The sequence below is a fragment of the Salmo trutta genome, chromosome 3, assembly GCF_901001165.1.
Source record: "Salmo trutta chromosome 3, fSalTru1.1, whole genome shotgun sequence".
Taxonomy (NCBI): domain Eukaryota; kingdom Metazoa; phylum Chordata; class Actinopteri; order Salmoniformes; family Salmonidae; genus Salmo; species Salmo trutta.
In genome coordinates, this window is record NC_042959.1 from 45,288,991 (window position 1) to 45,308,448 (window position 19,458).

The 19,458-nt window shown below is 42.2% G+C and overlaps 1 protein-coding gene across 18 annotated transcripts in view; it reads left to right on the forward strand.

Moving 5' to 3' along the window:
• LOC115176026 (plectin) overlaps positions 1-19,458 on the forward strand; it is a 188,675-nt gene that overhangs the window by 117,034 nt on the left and 52,183 nt on the right. For 2 of the 18 annotated variants that reach the window (XM_029735823.1, XM_029735840.1), the window contains exon 1: positions 7,491-7,676. The exons of 12 other annotated variants lie outside the window; for them this stretch is intronic. In XM_029735823.1, coding sequence (XP_029591683.1) covers positions 7,532-7,676 — 145 coding nt within the window. In that variant the 5' untranslated portion in view covers positions 7,491-7,531. Of the gene's footprint in view, positions 1-7,490; positions 7,677-17,151; positions 17,819-19,458 lie in introns of those variants that run through there. 4 more of the 18 variants (XM_029735849.1, XM_029735858.1, XM_029735833.1 and 1 more) reach the window with 3 other exon arrangements.

Sequence of the window (19,458 nt, forward strand, 5' to 3'; positions counted from 1 at the left end):
AAATCTTATAGCCTTTAGCCGTACCCTTATCCTACTCATCCTCTGTTCCTCTTGTGGTGTAGAGGTTAACCCAGGTCCTGTGTGTCCCAGGTGCTCTTATTTGTTGACTTCTGTAGCTGGAAAAGCCTTGGGTTCATGCATGTTAACATCAGAAGCCTCCTCCCTAAGTTTGCTTTATTCACTGCTTTAGCACAGTCTGCCAGCACTGATTTCCTAGCCGTGTCTGAATCCTGGCTTAGGAAGGCCACAAACAATTCTGAAATTCCATCCCCAATTACAACATTTTCTGTCAAGAAAGGGGGCGGAGTTCCAATCTACTGTTAGAGAGAGCCTGCAGAGTTCTGTCCTACTATCCAGGTCTATGCCCAAACAGTTCGAGCTACTACTTTTAAAAATCCATCTCTCCAGAAATAAGTCTCTCACTTTTACAGCTTGTTATAGGCCCCCCTCAGCTCCCAGCTGTGCCCTGGACACCATATGTGAATTGATTGCCCCCCATCTATCGTCAGAGTTCGTACTGTTAGGTGACCTAAACTGGGATATGCTTAACACACCGGCCTCCTACAATCTAAGCTAGATGCCCTCAATCTCACACAAATTAACAAAGAGCCTACCAGGTACAACCCCAAATCCGTAAACATGGGCACCCTCATAGATATCATCCTGACCAACTTGCCCTCTCAGCTATCACTGCCTCGATGCCTCCGTCCATTATGGGTCCGCGGTCAAACAAACACCCCTCATCACTGTCAAACGCTCCTTAAAACACTTCTGCGAGCAGGCCTTTCTAATCGACCAGGCCTGGGTATGCTGGAAGGATATTGACCTCATCCCGTCAGTAGAGGAAGCCTGGTTGTTCTTCAAAAGTGCCTTCCTCACCATCTTAAATAACTCACGCCCCTTTCAAAAAATTCAGAACAAAGAACAGATATAGTCCTTGGTTCACTCCAGACTTGACTGCACTTGACCACCACAAAAACATCCTGTGGCGTACTGCACTAGCTTCGAATAGTTCCCGCGATATGCAACTTTTCAGGGAAGTCAGGAACCAATATACACTGTCAGTTAGGAAAGCAAAGGCTAGCTTTTCAAACAGAAATGTGCATCTTGCAACACTAATTCCAAAAAGTTTTGGTACACTTTAAAGTACATGGAGAATAAGAGCACCTCCTCTCAGCTGCCCACTACACTGAGGCTAGGAAACACTGTTTCAATAAGCATTTCAATAAGCATTTATCTATGACTGGCCACGCTTTGCACCTGGCTACCCCAACCCCAGCCAACAGCTCTACACCCCCCGCAGCAACTGGCCCAAGCCCCCCCCCCCCCTTCTCCTTCACCCAAATCCAGACAGCTGATGTCCTGGAAGAGCTGCAGAATCTGGATCCCTACAAATCAGCTGGGCTTGACAATCTGGACCCTGTTTCCTAAAATTATCCGCCGCCGTTGTCGCAACCCCTTTTACTAGTCTACTCTTTCGTATCGTCTGAGATTCCTAAAGATTGGAAAGCGGCCGCGGTCATCCCTGTCTTCAAAGGGGGAGACACTCTAGACCCAAACTGTTATAGACCTATATCTAACCTGCCCTTCTTTTCTAAAGTCTTCGAAAGCCAAGTGAACAAACAGATCACCGACCATCTCAAATCCCACCGTACCTTCTCCGCTATGCAATCCAGTTTCTGAGCTGTACCTCAGCCACGCTCAAGGTCCTAAACAATATCATAACCACCATCGATAAAAAACAGTACTGTGCAGCCATCTTCATTGACCTGGCCAAGGCTTTCGACTCTGTCAATCACTGTATTCTTATCGGCAGACTCAACAGCCTTGGTTTCTCTAATGACTGCCTTGCCTGGTTCACTAACTACCTCTCAGATAGAGTTCAGTGTATCAAATCCGGACCTTTGTCAGTCTCTATGGGGGTGCCACACAGTTCAGTTCTCGGGCCGACTCGTTTCTCTGTATATATCAATGATGTCGCTCTTGCTGCGGGTGATTCTTTGATCCACCTCTACGCAGACGACACCATTCTGTATACATCTGGCCCTTCTTTGGACACTGTGTTAGCAAACCTCCAAACAAGCTTCGATGCCATACAACACTCCTTCCGTGGCCTCCAACTGCTCTTAAACGCTAGTAAAACTAAATGCATGCTCTTCAACCGATCGCTGCCCGCACCCGCCCGCCCGACTAGCATCACTACTCTGGACGGTTCTGACTTAGAATATGTGGACAACTATAAATACCTAGGTGTCTGGCTAGACTGTAAACTCTCCTTACAGACTCATATTAAGCATCTCCAATCCAAAATTAAATCTAGAATCGGCTTCCTATTTTGCAACAAAGCCTCCTTCACTCATGCTGCTAAACATACCCTCGTAAAACTGACTATCCTGCCGATCCTTGACTTCGGCGATGTCATTTACAAAATAGCCTCCAACACTCTACTCAGAAAATTGGATCCAGTCTATCACAGTGACATCTGTTTTGTCCCATATCTATCACAGTGTCATCTGTTTTGTCCCAAGTCCCATATACTACCCACCATTGCGACCTGTATGCTCTCGTTGGCTGGTCTTCGCTACATATTCGCCGCCAAACCCGCTGGCTCCAGGTCATCTATAAGTCTTGGCTAGGTAAAGCTCTGCCTTATCTCAGCTCACTGGTCACCATAGCAACACCCACCCTTAACACGCGCTCCAGCAGGTATATTTCACTGGTCATCCCCAAAGCCAACATCTCCTTTGACCGCCTTTCCTTCCAGTTCTCTGCTGCCAATGACTGGAACGAATTGCAAAAATAACTGAAGTTGGAGACTTATATCTCCCTCACTAACTTCAAGCATCGGCTGTCAGAGCAGCTTACCGATCGCTGCAGCTGTACACAGCCCATCTGTAAATAGCCCATCCAACCAACTACCTACCACATCCCCATATTTGTTCTTGTTTTCTGCTCTTTTGCACACCAGTATTTCTACTTGCACATCCTCATCTGCACATCTATCAGCTATCTTTGATCCCCACCCGGGAGCGAGAGTCATGACACAACCAATAATAACAAATCTGAACAAATATATGTATATATATACACTGTATAATAAAGAAAACATAAGAAATAAGAGAGGAAGCTATATAACGGGTCAGTGTCATTGTAAGTGGGTGTGGCTAAGTAAAACCATTAAAACTCTCTCTCTCACGTACAAGGTGCATCACCTTTCATTCCCTCTCTGAACTTTAAACTTTCCATTTGTGTTTACTATAGCCCCAGGCAACCACACCTAGCAAATTCTTCCTTTGGGGGTCATGCCAAATGCAGTATTTCAACTGTTGTTCATGAGGGGTCTGCCTTTTTGTAGGATTTGTCTTTCTTTCTACACCTATTATGTATAGTGTGTATCTAGTAGGTGTGTGGTATTCTGAGGTTGGTTAGAATTCAGAGGGCGTTTCCCAGACGGTTGATGGAACGTTTGAAGTGTTTTGCATAATTGGTACCTACTTCATCAGTCTAATGCTCAGGCTTAACATGTTTTACAGGTGGTTCACAGTTTAATCAAGGCTTATAGCAATCCTTTCTCATGTAGATAGATATAGAGATTGTAAATACAACATAGAGATTGTGCCGGGGGGGGGTTGTCACCCTACTTTTACAGTAACTCAAGAGTTGTACATTTTTTATTACAATTGATCTTTGCTTACATTTGAACACACACAAATCATTATCTGTTGTCCAAGAGATGACACAAACACTCATAATGCTGTAGTAGGCTGATGCTATAGAAGGACTGGGGTGAGTGGCTTGGCACTGAGTCTCTGGTGTGGAGGAAAGCTCCACGGTGTTTCCTGCAAACAATCACAACTCCCACACCTTCTACTCTGGAGGCTGCGAGCGACATTCCGGGAGTAAGGGAGGGAGGGATCCAATTTGATTCACTTGTGTGCTTTTTATCATTCCAGGATCCATGAGTGTGTACAAAATAACACATATCCCCCCCAACACCAACACTGTCTGTAAAGCTGTGTTGGTGTGGGACAGTATTCATAACAGAAAGTTCCAGAATTTCAAGATAAACAGTGGACATATGCAACATGTGCACATGGGGAGCAGAGAGTTATAAATGAGACATGTAGTTTGGTTCAGATTGTTGACTTTGGATGCTGTTCAGTGTCCTCTGGGAGAAGGGGAGAGGGCAGAGCGATTGGCCCTGCCAAAACACAGAGGAGCAACTTACAGACCTCATGTGCACCTCATGAGTGCCAGTCATTGAGGCTGTATTTTTTAGTTGCTCTGGGACCATGGAAACACATCCGGTCCTAGGCTAAGAGTTTATTTATACCTCTCAGCCCTCACCGGGGGATTTCTCAACAGCACACCCTCGTTAGTATACATACGCATCATACTGTATATCCCGAGAAGTTCTTTCTAAGTGATATTTAATCTAGGAGAAGTATCTACCATTATCTGTGAAGCCCTAAAACCCTTGACAAAGCTATGCGACTGCCCACTAAAGAGTACTGGTTATCCCCAGTGGACAATCTCCTGATGAAAGCTGAAAGACCTTAACACACAAGACAACTGTTCACCTGCAACAAGGTGCAAGAGATCCAATATAAGATTATGCAAGTCTGTTCATTGGACTCCCATCATATGTAATAAATGAATGAAGAATTCTCTGACACCTGTTGTAAGTATAAGAAGGAAAAGGCACTCATGGCCGTCTGTTTTGGACTTTAATTACAACTTTCTGGAAAAATGTCAAAACGTAGTTGGAGGGCATGTTCATATGTCTTATAATAATGGATGAACCAATGGCTATTTCCACCAGTTGTCGTCGTGAACAGGCCCTCACTTACCTTAGCACAGCTCAATCTTAAGAAATTACTCTTTGTGGCCTGCAAATGCGTTTTCCTTAACCGGATGAATAACAATAAATCAGTGGTACTGTGAGATCTTGTGTTACCAATGGAGATAATTAGTGCTATATTTAGGAACAAGGAAGGCGATTTCTATGCAATATGCGATCCCTTTTTACTATCCCTTCCTCCTAATCTTGCAGATACCCTAAGAAGTGTCAATATAAAAAGTATATGCATTTATTGGCCAACTGGACCTGGTCTCTTTCTTGTATACAGTACAATAAATATATTGTTGAATAGGCCTCTATACTCTTTTAGGGGTATTTTACACACTACAGCCACACATTTTGCGACAGTCAAATGATTTAAGGTATGTAAGGAAAATACCAAATAATAATGTTATTGAAATTTATGAGAAAAAATATTAAAGTAATGAAAAATTAAGAGCAGAGAACTGAAAGGGAATGTATAATTGTTATTGCTTTTATATGCTTTTGTTTTGGTGTTTGTTGGTTATGTTATTTTGGAATTAAAATGTATGTACAATTTGTGTATGATGACCTGAAACAAGGAAAATGATATACACATCTACACGCAATACTCCATAATGACAATACATTTACAAATGTATTGAAAATGAAATACAGACATATCTCATTTACATAAGTGTTCACACCCCTGAGTCAATATATGTTAGACTCGTCTTTGGCAGCGATTACAGCTGTGAGTAATTCTGGGTAAGTCTCTAAGAGATTTGCACACCTGGATTGTTTAATATTTGCCAATTATTATTTTCAAAAAAACGATCACACGATCATGGGTGTGGGATTAAATGGGATTTGTATTTAAACTGACTTATTCTAACAGCCCTTCACTTCACCCCTTAGGTTATCATCATCATTACTGTGTGCCTATGATGTTCAAAGCCCCCTCTCTGTAAAGCCTGATGCAAATCAAATACAAATTAGTCTTCTCTCTTGACAATGTGATATCCGCGTCTTTCTCATCCTTACCTTGGCTGATCTGGTTGAGAAGAAAGACCTGATGAATTCCGATTGTACAGTACATTCACACTCAAACACCCACTTAACTGCTGCCATTTAGACACACACGCACACACACACCTCTTCATCTGTGTGAATAATAAAGCCATAGCCTTTTTAACAAATATCGGATTACTTGCTGAATAGATGTAACAATGTTATCAGTTGTTGTCTGGTTATTCATGACACAATGGGGATGTTTAGTATTACCATTTACATTTTAAGCAGACACTCTTATTTCCACCTAGTCGGCTCGGGGATTCAAACCAGCGACCTTTTTGATCCTGGCCCAATGCTCTTAACCGCTAGCCTACCTGCCGCTCAGAAGATCTCTTAGTTTTTTGTTTGTACTACGGGAAATTAATTGGTTGTTAGGATCAGAGAATTAGGAATTTAGAATTCAATTTGGATATGTGACCGATCACCTCGATTCGGTCTTATGATGCAACATTTGAAAATGTGTTTTTTTAAAGTAGAAACTCAGAGCTACAAAATGGTATATAATATACTGCAGTTGGGGAACAATGGGGAAGTAATTCTACTTTGAAAGTTGATAAACTTGTAATCCCACTTTTAAGAAAATTTCCCTTGAATGTTTTGATACTGCTACTGGAGAGCTCTTCTTTGTCTATACCTATTCAGCATAGTTCACACCCTCTTAAGCCTTAGCCCCACCCATCTCTTTAAGGATTCACATGAGGGCATGTGCTAAACAGAGTGAGTAAGGTTAAACAACCAAAGTTTCCAAGATTAAAAGTGATGAAAGTATAGTAGCTTACAATAAGGAAAAACTCCAGGTAAAAATACACTTTATCTAGTCCTTGGCCTATATCTTAATCTGACTTTGGTGCAGGTCATGTTGTTAGTCTCTGGTAAACACACACTATATCAAATAAAATCTAAGTTTATTTGTCACATGCACAGGATATAGAAGGTGTAAACGGTACATTGAAATGGTTACTTGCATATTTGCATAGCAGCAATATAAAAAATAAAGTGTCCGGATAAAAATAATGAATAAATATTTTCTAATTATTAGATGATGCTTACCTGGACACACTTGTATAAATTGATGGGTCATGTGAAAGAAAATGCAATAACTACCTCCCAGCCACATCTAGCTGTGGATGGGTCACTATTGTCTAGACATGTACACATGTTCATGTAATACAATAGATGGCCTTAATCACCCCCAGACACATTAAAATCTAATCAATTTCTAACATTTTTGACATGTGTTTTTCTGGATTTTTTTGTTGTTATTCTGTCTCTCACTGTTCAAATAAACCTACCATTAAAATTATAGACTGATCATTTCTTTGTCAGTGGGCAAACGTACAAAATCAGCAGGGGATCAAATACTTTTTTCCCTCACTGTATATACTGTATATGTCTATTGATATGGAACAGAGTACAAGTCCATATACTTTTGGGAAAAAGAAGGACCCAAATGAGATGGGCAGGGCTGTCTTGAAAGTGAAACATTCACCCATCCATTAGAAAACATTTTTTCTCTCCTTTGACTGTTGCACCATGGCCAGTTCGCTCTGAAAGCGAGTCTGTTTGCATTCTTGCGCTCCGGATTGTCGGTGAGCGGATCTTGAGAAATCATGTCGCTTTTCACCTGTTGAAGTTATGGCGACGCAGGGTAGCCCCGAAGTTCCAACTGGAGCGATGTCATCTTTTCATCTGGGAATTGATCATGAACGGGAATATCACCTGCACGAGATGAGCTATGCAAAAAGAAGCAAATATTTGTACAGCAAAATGTGTTGTGTAGGTGAGTGGCAGAAGTATAAATACTGACATGGGGAAGGGTTAAACAAAGTAGGCGTTCCTAACACTGGTTATAGTCCTACAGTAGTAAATATGATCACATGTAATACAATTGTAGTTACAGGTAATAATTGAAGTTTATAATTGAATAATTGAAGTTTAAGATTTGTTCCTATATTTTAAACCTAATCCAGAATTGAGAATTACACCAAAAATGTAAACAATTGTCTGAGGATGGTGCTGGACCACCATCCTCAGGCATGTAACACGATTGAGCAAAACACAGGGCCCTACACCATGATAATTAATATAGTATTATTTTCACTTAATGGTTTCCATTTCCAAGTGAAAATGAAAATGTCCTTTCAATTAATGACCATTTAAATCTTAGGCAACTGAATGTTTTCAGAATGTATGGTATAATTCTCAAATAAATACATTATACATATTAGTAGCATGTGAGATTTGTGAATGGGGGAGAAAGCGTAAGAGTCTTGATTATCTGTCTCTTTTTAGTGTTACAGTTAAACTAGTCCTGGATTCCGTTTATATAATGTCGGATGTTTTGCTGATTGCCTCCAGCTGTCTCATGTCCAACTCGCTTCCATATGTGTTTACAGTAGAACACTGAAGGAGCTCTTACTCCCCAGCTCTCACGCAAATCACAAATGACTACCATCATGGGCTTTGGCAAGCCTTTCCAATGGGGTGGTCTTCTTGACAATCCCACATGAATATACACATGAATTAGACTCCCAGCTATTTGTTCTCTATGCATGGGAACTGCCTACAGGTAAAACTGTTAACAGTTTAGTATTAGGCTATAGTAATGAATAACTACTCAAGTATATGCTAAGTTTTAAATAATAATGCACTTATTCCTCTGTAACACAGTTTACAGGTTTTTATTGCACTCTGGGTGTGACATGGCAGCTGGATAATCTGCAGAGTGACTGTGGGAGGGGAGGGGTTTTATTGGGTATGGATAGTGCTCTGTGGATGACTCACCCTGACTGGATTAAGCAATGTCCTGACAGTTAGGATCAAGTGTGTCATTCAGCTATTATAACTATTACTATTTTAGAGACACTGATGACGAGTAGTGTCTTAAGTAACACTTCCAGTTGCTTGTAACTATCTATAACCCAGTTTTAGAGTATTCAGTGGGTATTTTTTTATTTTTTTTATTTCACCTTTATTTAACCAGGTAGGCAAGTTGAGAACAAGTTCTCATTTACAATTGCGACCTGGCCAAGATAAAGCAAAGCAGTTTGACACATACAACAAACCAGAGTTACACATGGAGTAAAACAAACATACAGTCAATAATATAGTAGAAAAATAAGTCTATATACAAAGTGAGCAAATGAGGAGAGATAAGGGAGGTGAAGGCAAAAAAGGCCATGGTGGCGAGGTAAATACAATATAGCAAGTAAAACACTGGAATGGTAGATTTGCAGTGGAAGAAAGTGCAAAGTAGAAATATATATAATGGGGTGCAAAGGAGCAAAATAAATAAATACAGTAGGGGAAGCGGTAGTTGTATGGGCTAAATTATAGATGGGCTATGTACAGGTGCAGTAATCTGTGAGCTGCTCTGACAGCTGGTGCTTAAAGCTAGTGAGGGAGATAAGTGTTTCCAGTTTTAGAGATTTTTGTAGTTCGTTCCAGTCATTGACAGCAGAGAACTGGAAGGAGAGGCGGCCGAAGGAGGAATTGGCTTTGGGGGTGACCAGAGAGAGATACACCTGCTGGAGCGCGTGCTACAGGTGGGTGCTGCTATGGTGACCAGCGAGCGGAGATAAGGGGGAACTTTACCTAGCAGGGTCTTGTAGATGACCTGGAGCCAGTGGGTTTGGCGACGAGTATGATGCGAGGGCCAGCCAACGAGAGCGTACAGGTCGCAGTGGTGGGTAGTATATGGGCCTTTGGTGACAAAACGGATGGCACTGTGATATACTGCATCCAGTTTATTGAGTAGTATGAAGTCTAGTTGTGTGTCCCCTTCCATAAATGCACTCTGAGAGGGTCTGAATAGCATCATCATTATATTTGCTTTTTCATACATTACGTTTTGTGTGATTTGAAATGTCTAATGTATGCAGGATTGGCAAGTTTTCATCACTCCGTTTTTTTATTACTTGTTCATTTTTCATGATAACTAGATCCAGGAGTTTTTCTTCCTACTATGTAACTTGATTAAAACTGACTTATATGGAGCCCAGAGTTTATCCTGGTTAGGTCATGGCAACAGCAAAAAAAGTATCGCAACATAATAACAAGACCAGCAAAAGTCACCCTGTCCTCATTGTGCTTTGTTACCATCTAGTGATCACTCTGTGAACTTTCTATTCATTTCTCCCTCCCGAGGAGAACCACTGTTTTCCTTTCTCTGTGAAGTTAGTCAATCATGGAAGACACAGCCCCCAGTCTAAAAATACAGCCATGAGTAATATAACTAAAATAGCCCAGCCACAGGCGCAAAACGCTACCGTATGTTTGGAGATGTTGCCACAGCAACCCCTCTCAGGTTCCTCTCTTTCCACATTCAAATGTACTGTCGTTCAGTTAATTCTCAATTCAGCCCTCCGCTAATGTTGGTCAAATATGAAAACCAGTAATAATAATTTTTGAAGGGGATAGGGAATGAAGTGAGAGTGACGTTTTGACAGGTATTCTCAACAGCAATATGTAATTTCCATTTTTACATACTTTAAATAAAGCGTCTGTTGCCCTCAGTCGAAAACTATTGTACATAATGAGTACATAGGCTTGTGTAGTATGATACCATCTCCAAAAGAGGGAGACTGGGTGTTGTATTGCAAAAGTACTGTACCTACACCTTGATTAAACAGACACACTATAATCTCTGTGTAAGTTTACTAAAGGAAAGTCCACGAGAGTGAGCGTTAATTTACAGATGTGGGGCTTTCCACCATGGCTCCAGGAGCGGTAGACTAATTAGCCATTTTCAACCTCAGCTGTCAGGGGTAATCCATTCCTTGTTGAGTCGGAGTTAAATTGGGCTTACAGCTTCATCTTTTAATCTAATTCTGACTATGACGTTTCATCCTGTGAAGATAAAGTCGGACAGTGAGTGAGTCATTCCATAGCTATGGCAGAAATCCCCTCATGTCCTGTTATACAGACAGAAAAAGTGCATTGGAGACTGGACAATATGGCTCTTGAACTTCATGAATATCTCAAAGGTACACTGTGCTGATGACCACAGCTGACCCAAACTGGGTGTATACACACACACACACACACACACACACACACACACACACACACACACACACACACACACACACACACACACACACACACACACACACACACACACAGTCAGGAACAAGGTGTATCCCGCTTGTTCCTCTTGGTTTTATTTTATTAACATTCCGAGCACACGCTCCCACTTGCATTGGGCTGTGGGAGCGTGACAGGAGAATGGGAGGGAGAGAGTCAGTGAGGTGGATGTCCCTCTAAGGGAGAGCTGAGGCTGCTCCCTTCTCTGGAATGAAGGGCGTTAACCCTACCCTCCAATCCTCCCCTCTTCTCACCTTTCCTCTCTCCATGATCTTATGACTATCTAAACCATGATGGCGGATTTCTGTTCTGCTTTAATCTCTGTTTTCTGAATGGAATCATGTTCCCTGTGACTCCAATACCGATTTTCTGGGTCAAAATGCTTGACCGGATGATTTTTACAGATGAACTTGACATGAGCCATATACACATGCTCATATGGAGAGCATAATGGCTTTGACGTTCCAACTTTGAAGGGTCAGGCAATAGCATTGCATTTATGTGACCTTTTACAGTTGTGAAAGAGTTTAAACAGATAGGGCGTGAATAGTGTTGTGATTATCTGATGTTATCTTCTGTTTACTTCGGATGGTTCTCCATTCCTCTCCCCTTGAACTCTGGGTTAGAATGTCTGCGGGGGACACTTTTCTATCTCTGCAGAAGTAGGCCTACCTCTCCGGAGGTTTTGCAATGGAAAACGGGAACAAACCTTTCTTATTGGACAAGTTTAGGAGGTCACTCCATGTTTCAGTCCGTTTTGTGGCTCATGAACACAATCTTGGTTTATTATTGCTGTGATGCTAATCTCTGCTGAGTTGAGATAGTGGAGTGAGTTGAGTGAGTAGGATTGAGTTGTAACGCCCTGGCCATAGAGAGGGGTTTTTTGTTCTTTATTTTGGTTAGACCAGGGTGTTACATTGGGTGGGCGTTCTATGTGCATTTTTCTATGTTGGTTTGTTTCATTGATTTTGGCCGTGTGGCTTCCAATCAGGCACAGCTGTAGAGTGTTGTTGCTGATTGGGAGTCACACAATAGTGCCTGTTTTTCCATTGGGGTTTTGTGGGTAATTGTTTCTGTTGTGTGGTTTGCACCGACAGAACTGTTGTCTTTCATTTTCCCTGTTTGTTTTTTGAAGTGTATCATTAAAAATCATTATGACCACTTACCACGCTGCATCTTGGTCCCCTCTTCCAGACGATTGTTACATGAGTACAATGAGAAGCAATTTGAAATGGAACCTAGTTGTTTTCTATTTGAAATGGAAAACAACTACCACTGTTGATTTTGGAGAAAAATCACAATTTCCGTCAACCCAATTTGACAGATCTTTCAGAAACAAGGACGTAGTATTTTGGGAACTGTGCAGAGGATTCGCAGTGATATATAGACGTGTTTGGTGTTTTCATCTGGGACTTTCTACAGATATATAGGCGGTATGTTATTTTCTATTTAGTTTGGAGATGAATACACAACTGATAGTGTGGGATGCTGACTCATTCTGACATCTGACAAACATCTGACAAAGTTCGGCTTTGTAGAGTCTCTAAGTTCTTTGAATATGCATGAGCCTTGAAATTAAACATTGGGCATACAAATTAGAGGGGTTGATCCAGGGGTTTTCCCCCTCTTCCCTCCACCAGAATGATCCATTCACATCATCCACAAAGAAACGCGTGAGCTGAGTTCCCACTTCTGGCTTGGTTGAATAGCTGTATCCCTGAAAAGCGGATGCATCTGGTTGTTGGCAAATCCGCTAAGGGTGTCCACATATGACGCACAGTCAGTGTGGGAACACATGAGGAGAACCCCAAGACACTCTCATACTTTAATCTGCCCCGTTCTATGTAGCAATGAGAGAACCTCAAGCATGTCATTTAGAGAGAGAGAAAAAAAATCTCTTCATGTTTTCAACAGTCTTTATGTTCTTAAAAGGCCAAACGTTGCATCTGGTTTAGATGAGGGCAAATGAGGGAGCAGGGTTATAAGCATGTGTAGACCTTAATGATACATCCTTTCTTTGCAGCGTCTTTGGCGAAAACAGTTTCATGGGTAAGATTTTCCACAGTATCTCTGACGTTGGCTGCTCTTTTGAGTTTGGGCCTTCCTGTGACATTCCACATTTCCCATTGTTATGCCCCCCTGGGCTTGGTATTGTTATGTGTGAAGTACCTAACACCCTGGTGTTGGTACAGTGCCTTGGGAAAATATTCAGACCCCTTGACCTTTTCCACTTTTTGCTACGTTAGCCTTATTCTAAAATGAATTAAATAAAAAATGTGTCAGCAATCTACACACAATAACCCATAATGATAAAGCGAAAACAGGTTTTTAGAAATCTTTGCAATTTATTAAAGATAAAAAACAGAAATACCTTATATACATACTGTAAGTTTTCAGACCCTTTGCTATGAGACTCGAAATTGAGCTCAGGTGCATCCTGTTTCCATTGATCATTCTTGAGATGTTTCTACAACTTGATTGGAGTCCACCTGTGGTAAATTCAATTGATTGGACATGATTTGGAAAGGCAAACAACTGTCTATATAAGGTCCCACAGTTGACAGTGCACGTCAGAGCAAAAACCAAGCCATGAGGTCGAAGGCATTGTCCATAGAGCTCCAAGATAGGATTGTGGCGGGGCACAAATCTGTGGAAGGGTACCAAAGCATTTCTTCATCATTGAAGGTCCCGAAGAACACAGTGGTCTCCATCATTCTTAAATGGAAGAAGTTTGGAACCACAAAGACTCTTCCTAGAGCTTGCCGCCTGGCCAAACTGAGCAATCGGGAGAGAAGGGCCTTGGTCAGGGAGGTGACCATGAACCCAATGGTCACTCTGATAGAGCTCTAGAGTTCCTCTGTGGAGATGGGCACATGACAGCCTACTTCGAGTTTGCCAAAAGGCACCTAAATACTCTCAGACCATGAGAAACAAGATGCTCTGGTCTGATGAAACCAAGATTGAACTCTTTGGCCTGAATGCCAAGTGTCATGTCTGGAGGTAAACTGGCACCATCCCTACGGCGAAGCATGGTGGTGGCAGCATCATGCTGTGGGGATGTTTTTCAGCGGCAGGGACTGGGAGACTAGTCAGGCCGGAGGCAAAGATGAACAGAGCAAAGTACAGAGAGATCTTTGATGAGATCCTGCTCCAGAGCGCTCAGGACCTCAGACTGGGGCGAAGGGTCACCTTAAAACAGGAGAACGACCCTAAGCATACAGCCAAGACAACATAGGAGTGGCTTCAGGAGAAGTGTCTGAATCTCCTTGAGTGGCCCAGCCAGAAACTGGACTTGAACCCGATCTAACATCTCCGGACAGACCTGAAAATAGCTGTGCAGCAACACTCCCAATCCAACCTGACGGAACTTGAGAGGATCTGCAGAGATGAATTGGAGAAACTCCCCAAATACAGGTGTGCCAAACTTGTAGCGTCATACCCATGAAGACTTGAGGCTGTAATCGCTGCCAAAGGTGCTTCAACAAAGTACTGAGTAAAGGGTCTGAATACTTTTGTAAATGTGATATTTTAATTTTTATACATTGGCAACTTTTCTAAAAACCAGTTTTTCTATGTCATTATATGGGGTATTGTGTGTAGATTGATGAGGGGAAATAAAAAACGGTTTAATCAATTTTAGAATAAGGCTGTAACGTTACAAAATGTGGAAAAAGTCAAGGGGTCTGAATACTTTCCGAATGCACTGTATGGAGAAGGGTGAAGTTGCCCCTTAGACACTGGTCTTGGGTCAGTTTTGCATTTCCCCCATGAATGGTTAGGGTTCAGAATGGGGCAGGGGAAGCTGATCATAGATCTGTACCTAGGGTAAACATCCCACCGGAGCTGTTCGTATCATTATGTCACACTGCTGAAGAGAAATGCCTAACATTGGTGTTCACACCTGTGAGGGGAAAGCCCTTTGCCACGCATAGCAGTGTTGACCTTCAGGTATAAAATACTGTACGGTCCAGTATGTCGAGCTATTTACGATCCAGTGACAAGCTATCAAGTTCTATACAATAAGCTGCACCCAAGATTTACCTTTATATTTCATGCTTATACAACACATTTTTTATGTGATATGGCAGATGGCGTAATTTTGATCTGTATGGCCAGATTTGTCACATACTGTATCAGCCTCTTGCAGGCCTACCAATCCTCGCTGTGTGTGTGTGTGTGGGGGTGTGGGGGGTGGGGGGGGTGTGTGTGTTTGCTTGGGGTGGTGGGTTAGGATATTTAGGTTAGGAGATCGCAGAGAGAGGAGAGAGGAGATCGCAGACACATTCCAACAGCTCATCACATCGCCGTGCTCTGTCAGCATCCTCCTAGCTCTATAAGCCGTGGTCCACGATCAAATCCCTTTCACTTCACCTCTTTTCTAGCTTTCTTTCAACCCCGTGCACATTGACATTTGATTCCATCAACTCACTCTGTTTCATAAAACTTCCAACCTGTTTCAAGGTATCAGTAGCAGTCAACGTGTTGTGGTCTGCTAAGCACATAGAAATCAATGACATCATCTGTTAATCCTTTCTTTCCCAGGCTACACTATCCAAACTCTCCTGTGAGAGGTGACCATATGAATCCTCAATGTTTTTATGTTTAGCCTCCAGCACTGTCGAAGTGTGATTATGTGTGTGTTGTTATTACTGTTCTCTTCCCTTGTATGTCTTGGACTGTACAGTATTATGGTATTTGCTTGCGCTCCTTAATTCCTGTTCTTGCCTAAACGTGTGGAAGTATACAAAGCTATTATTTGAGGTGTGCCTCTTCACAATTTTCAAATTTTGTGAACTTAGTGTCAAATAAAACAAACACACACACACACATTTTGACACATCAACTGCTTCATGTTCAAACAAGATGCAATGAATCACCTCACATTGGAAAGAAAATTGTTTTTTTTTACATCCTTCCTAATGTCATGTCAGACAGGGTGTGGAAATGAGATGCATACCTTCTTAATGCTTAGAGGCCCTGTTGGTCACACCCTGTGGCATTGGTTTGAGTGTCAGCACCCTACAGTTCTTATAGGGGCTCAGACCACAGTGAAGGGACCTTTAGTGAAGCCCCGAAAATACACAGGCATGGGAACCCTGAGGGGTATACTACAAAGCAGATTCAAGGAGTTCGCCAACTAACTAGCCTAAATATTGTCTTGAAGTAAAATGCATGTTTTTGAAAGATCTTGAAATGGGTATGGTCTAATTGATTCAATAATCAAAAACACATATTTAAGTTGAACTTTTTTAATGAACTAGAAAATCAAGTAATTTATTTTTGTTTACCAAAGTAAGCTGGCTAGCTCCTTGATCCTACATTGTAGTATAACTCCCTGTTCTTACCTGGGTCTGTCTTAAGTGTATTTTGGGTCTTCCCATGTTATTATGAGGGAATGAGACACCAAAACAAGTCCTCACTGATGACCCCTCACTGATATAGTGTCTTATCAGTTATCTGAATGGTCATCTCTGGGTTAGAGGCTGATAAAGGACTGATAATCGTAATCACTGGTTCAACAATGCTAGCTGGCTGTAGAGGAGTTGTGCTAGAATGTCTCTGTAATGTCTTTACATGTGAGTGTTGAGTTCGAGGAAATCAGGTCTGTGAGCGTGCATGAGTGTACTTTAGTTCATGCTGGTGTAGTTAAAGGGAAAACAAAACACACACACACACACACACACACACTGCCAGGCCTTCAGCAGAGCAGAAGGAATATATACTCCTTCACTAATTGTCTAGTTCGAGAATCTACATGTCCTTAGATGAGGGTATAGATATTACTGTATAGTCTTGTTGAGGGTTGGGTCATGGCTGATCTCTCAGTGTGTGTAGATGCCAAAGTAGCCCTTCCCTCAGCCTCCCCCTTTTCCTCATAACACTGAGTAACACCCACAGCTCTCTCAGGAATGCCGTGAGTAGGCAATGATTAATCACATTTGTGTGTGTGTGTGTGTGTGTGTGTGTGTGCGATAAAAAGTAATTAGAAGTTGAACTGTGTTCTAAAACAATATGAAATTATATCAAACCGTAAAACAATATTGTGTTATTTATTCCGGTGCCATTCTTCGTTGTTGCTTATATAGCCACCGTAACGAAGTACAAGGATTCAGGGTGTGTACTGTGTACTCTTCTGTAAACGAAGGCAAGATGACAAGTAAAAGTGTATGCAGATGGTGTCTTTTATGGCACAACGTCCTGCTGGCCACCACACCTTGTCTGATCACTCACTCTCCTCTGTCCCCGCCCCCTTCCTGCTCTCACCAGCCACACCAATATGACAGGGCAGAGGAAGGGGTGTGGTCGAGCCTTACCCACCACAATGTCCTCCAAACACACAGGCAGTTATCGTTCTGTACACATCAGCACAAGGACAGGCCTAGACACTGTACCCCACAGGCATAACTTATTGCTAAAAGAGGAGAGGGAGAAAAAATCTACGGGAAGAAAAGAAGAGAAGAGCTCATACGGAGGTAGAGCGAGAGAGGAATACATCATAGGCTAGATCGAAAGTGCTGACTGGAACTTAGCCACACGACTGCATGCTCCCTCCGAGTGAAAGGAGCACCGAGGAATTTTTAAGCGGAAAAAGAGCAGGAAAGAGAGAAACGTTATAGCTACCGACAGAAACCTTGTGGTGACACAGCAGTCACATAGAGCGCGCTAGAGGGGACTTTTGATTCATTCATTCGGAGTTGAGTGGCACCATGAGCGGTCAGCAACAGAGATACAGGAACTTCTCGACAGATAGCAGTGGTGGCAGGGATGGAAGGGACAGGGTGCCCTCAGACGAAGGCTACTACCAGGGGATGCTCAAGTCTACGGACGGCAGGAAAGGTACCAGTATGACAGCATTAACCTAGGAAGCTATGTGTTTACAGTGCATGAAAGTTTGACTTTGAGGAGTTTGGTTTTATGTATGACAGTGTTCACCTAGACAGTGTGTCAAATAGGTTCATATGGAAAGTTTGCCCCTGATACTATGGTTCGTGATTGCATAAGGGAGAGAGTTACAATTCTGGGTGTTGTTTTTTTTTTCCTGTGAAAGGAAAAGTTTTACAACTGTAGTTACAGGTTTGGACCATTTTCATATCCATGCACAGACAAGTCTCTTCAGAGGTTCAAGTCAGGGCCTGATTGGCTAGTCTGTGAAATAATGAGCCCCTTCATGATGCTGAGATACATACCAACTGTCAGTGTCAATTTAAATTGAAAGAAGGCTTGTGGCTTCCACTGTGAGCCTTTAGTGCACTCTAAATTACAGTTTGAGCTTTCTCTAATCATCATCTATGGGAATACATTTAGATTTAAAATTACGTTGTTGTTTTTTTTTTGCTGTAACGTTTTCTGTGTCTCTCCAGTGGTCCACATTTGTGACCAAGAGTGGACACGCCCACTAATCTAACACATCAGCCGTTCCCTCCCACCCTATTGGTCAGCGAACCCATTCACAAAATGTGGGGATGAAATCTCAGTAGGCCTATACCTTGTTGATAACTCCTATAGAATGACCCAAAAATATTCCTTACCCCAGGACACTTCAACGGTTGACTATCCAGGAGAACAAAGAAAAAGGAGCACTAGGTTTCTGCATAGATCTGAAATATTTATATACGGTACACAAACAGGCTCCCGTTTCGGCGTAAAACGCCTTCAAGACTCTAATGAAGGTGTTTCACGCCGAAACGGGAGGCTGTTTGTGTCCTTTAAATTTTTTATTTTTTTGGTTTTCTTTCTTTTCCTGCATAGTCACCCATTGAAGTGTCCTGTGGTAAGGATTGTTTTTTGGAATTTCAAGTCCCTCAGTCGAGCACCTGACTCCCTTTTTCATTTAAGCTGGGCTGAAGTGCGTTTGGGTATACCTTTTTTCTTATCGAATGACATTTATAGATATTTTTTTACTTGCTCATTCACTTCTGGTTATTTTATAGAACAGTGGAGTAATAGTCATGTGTCTATTGGTTAATGGTCAATTATCAATCAAGTGCTGAGAGTGACTCACTCAGGAGGACCTATTAGATAACCACTTTTGAAACACTCCTTTTTCCTGCAGTGAATCAAGGAGAGTGCTTTGGGTCAAGGAGGTAGGACTTTCGCCCTTTCACCATTGTGAGTTTGTGATCACTGTGTTTATCTTTGGCATCACACAATGCAGTTGAAATAGTTTGTCTTAGCCTGAGTCGTGACTGGTGCATTGTGTAGGCTGATTGCAATTGACCTCACATAAACTGTGAACAGGAGTGTCCCGTATAAATCAGGATAGCCCTCGTATAGTAGCTTTATTGATGAACGACATGGAATGACAGGGGTCAACGTTCCGCTAGTCTCCAGGCACACACACACACACCCTATGGTTGCCACGGCAACGTGTTTCCATAACACAATAGCAACATGGCGGACGTACCCACCTGAGAATACAAAAGCCTGCGGGTTCAGTTTGCAGTCACAGTGAATCAGCACACACCGTTGTCCTTTGG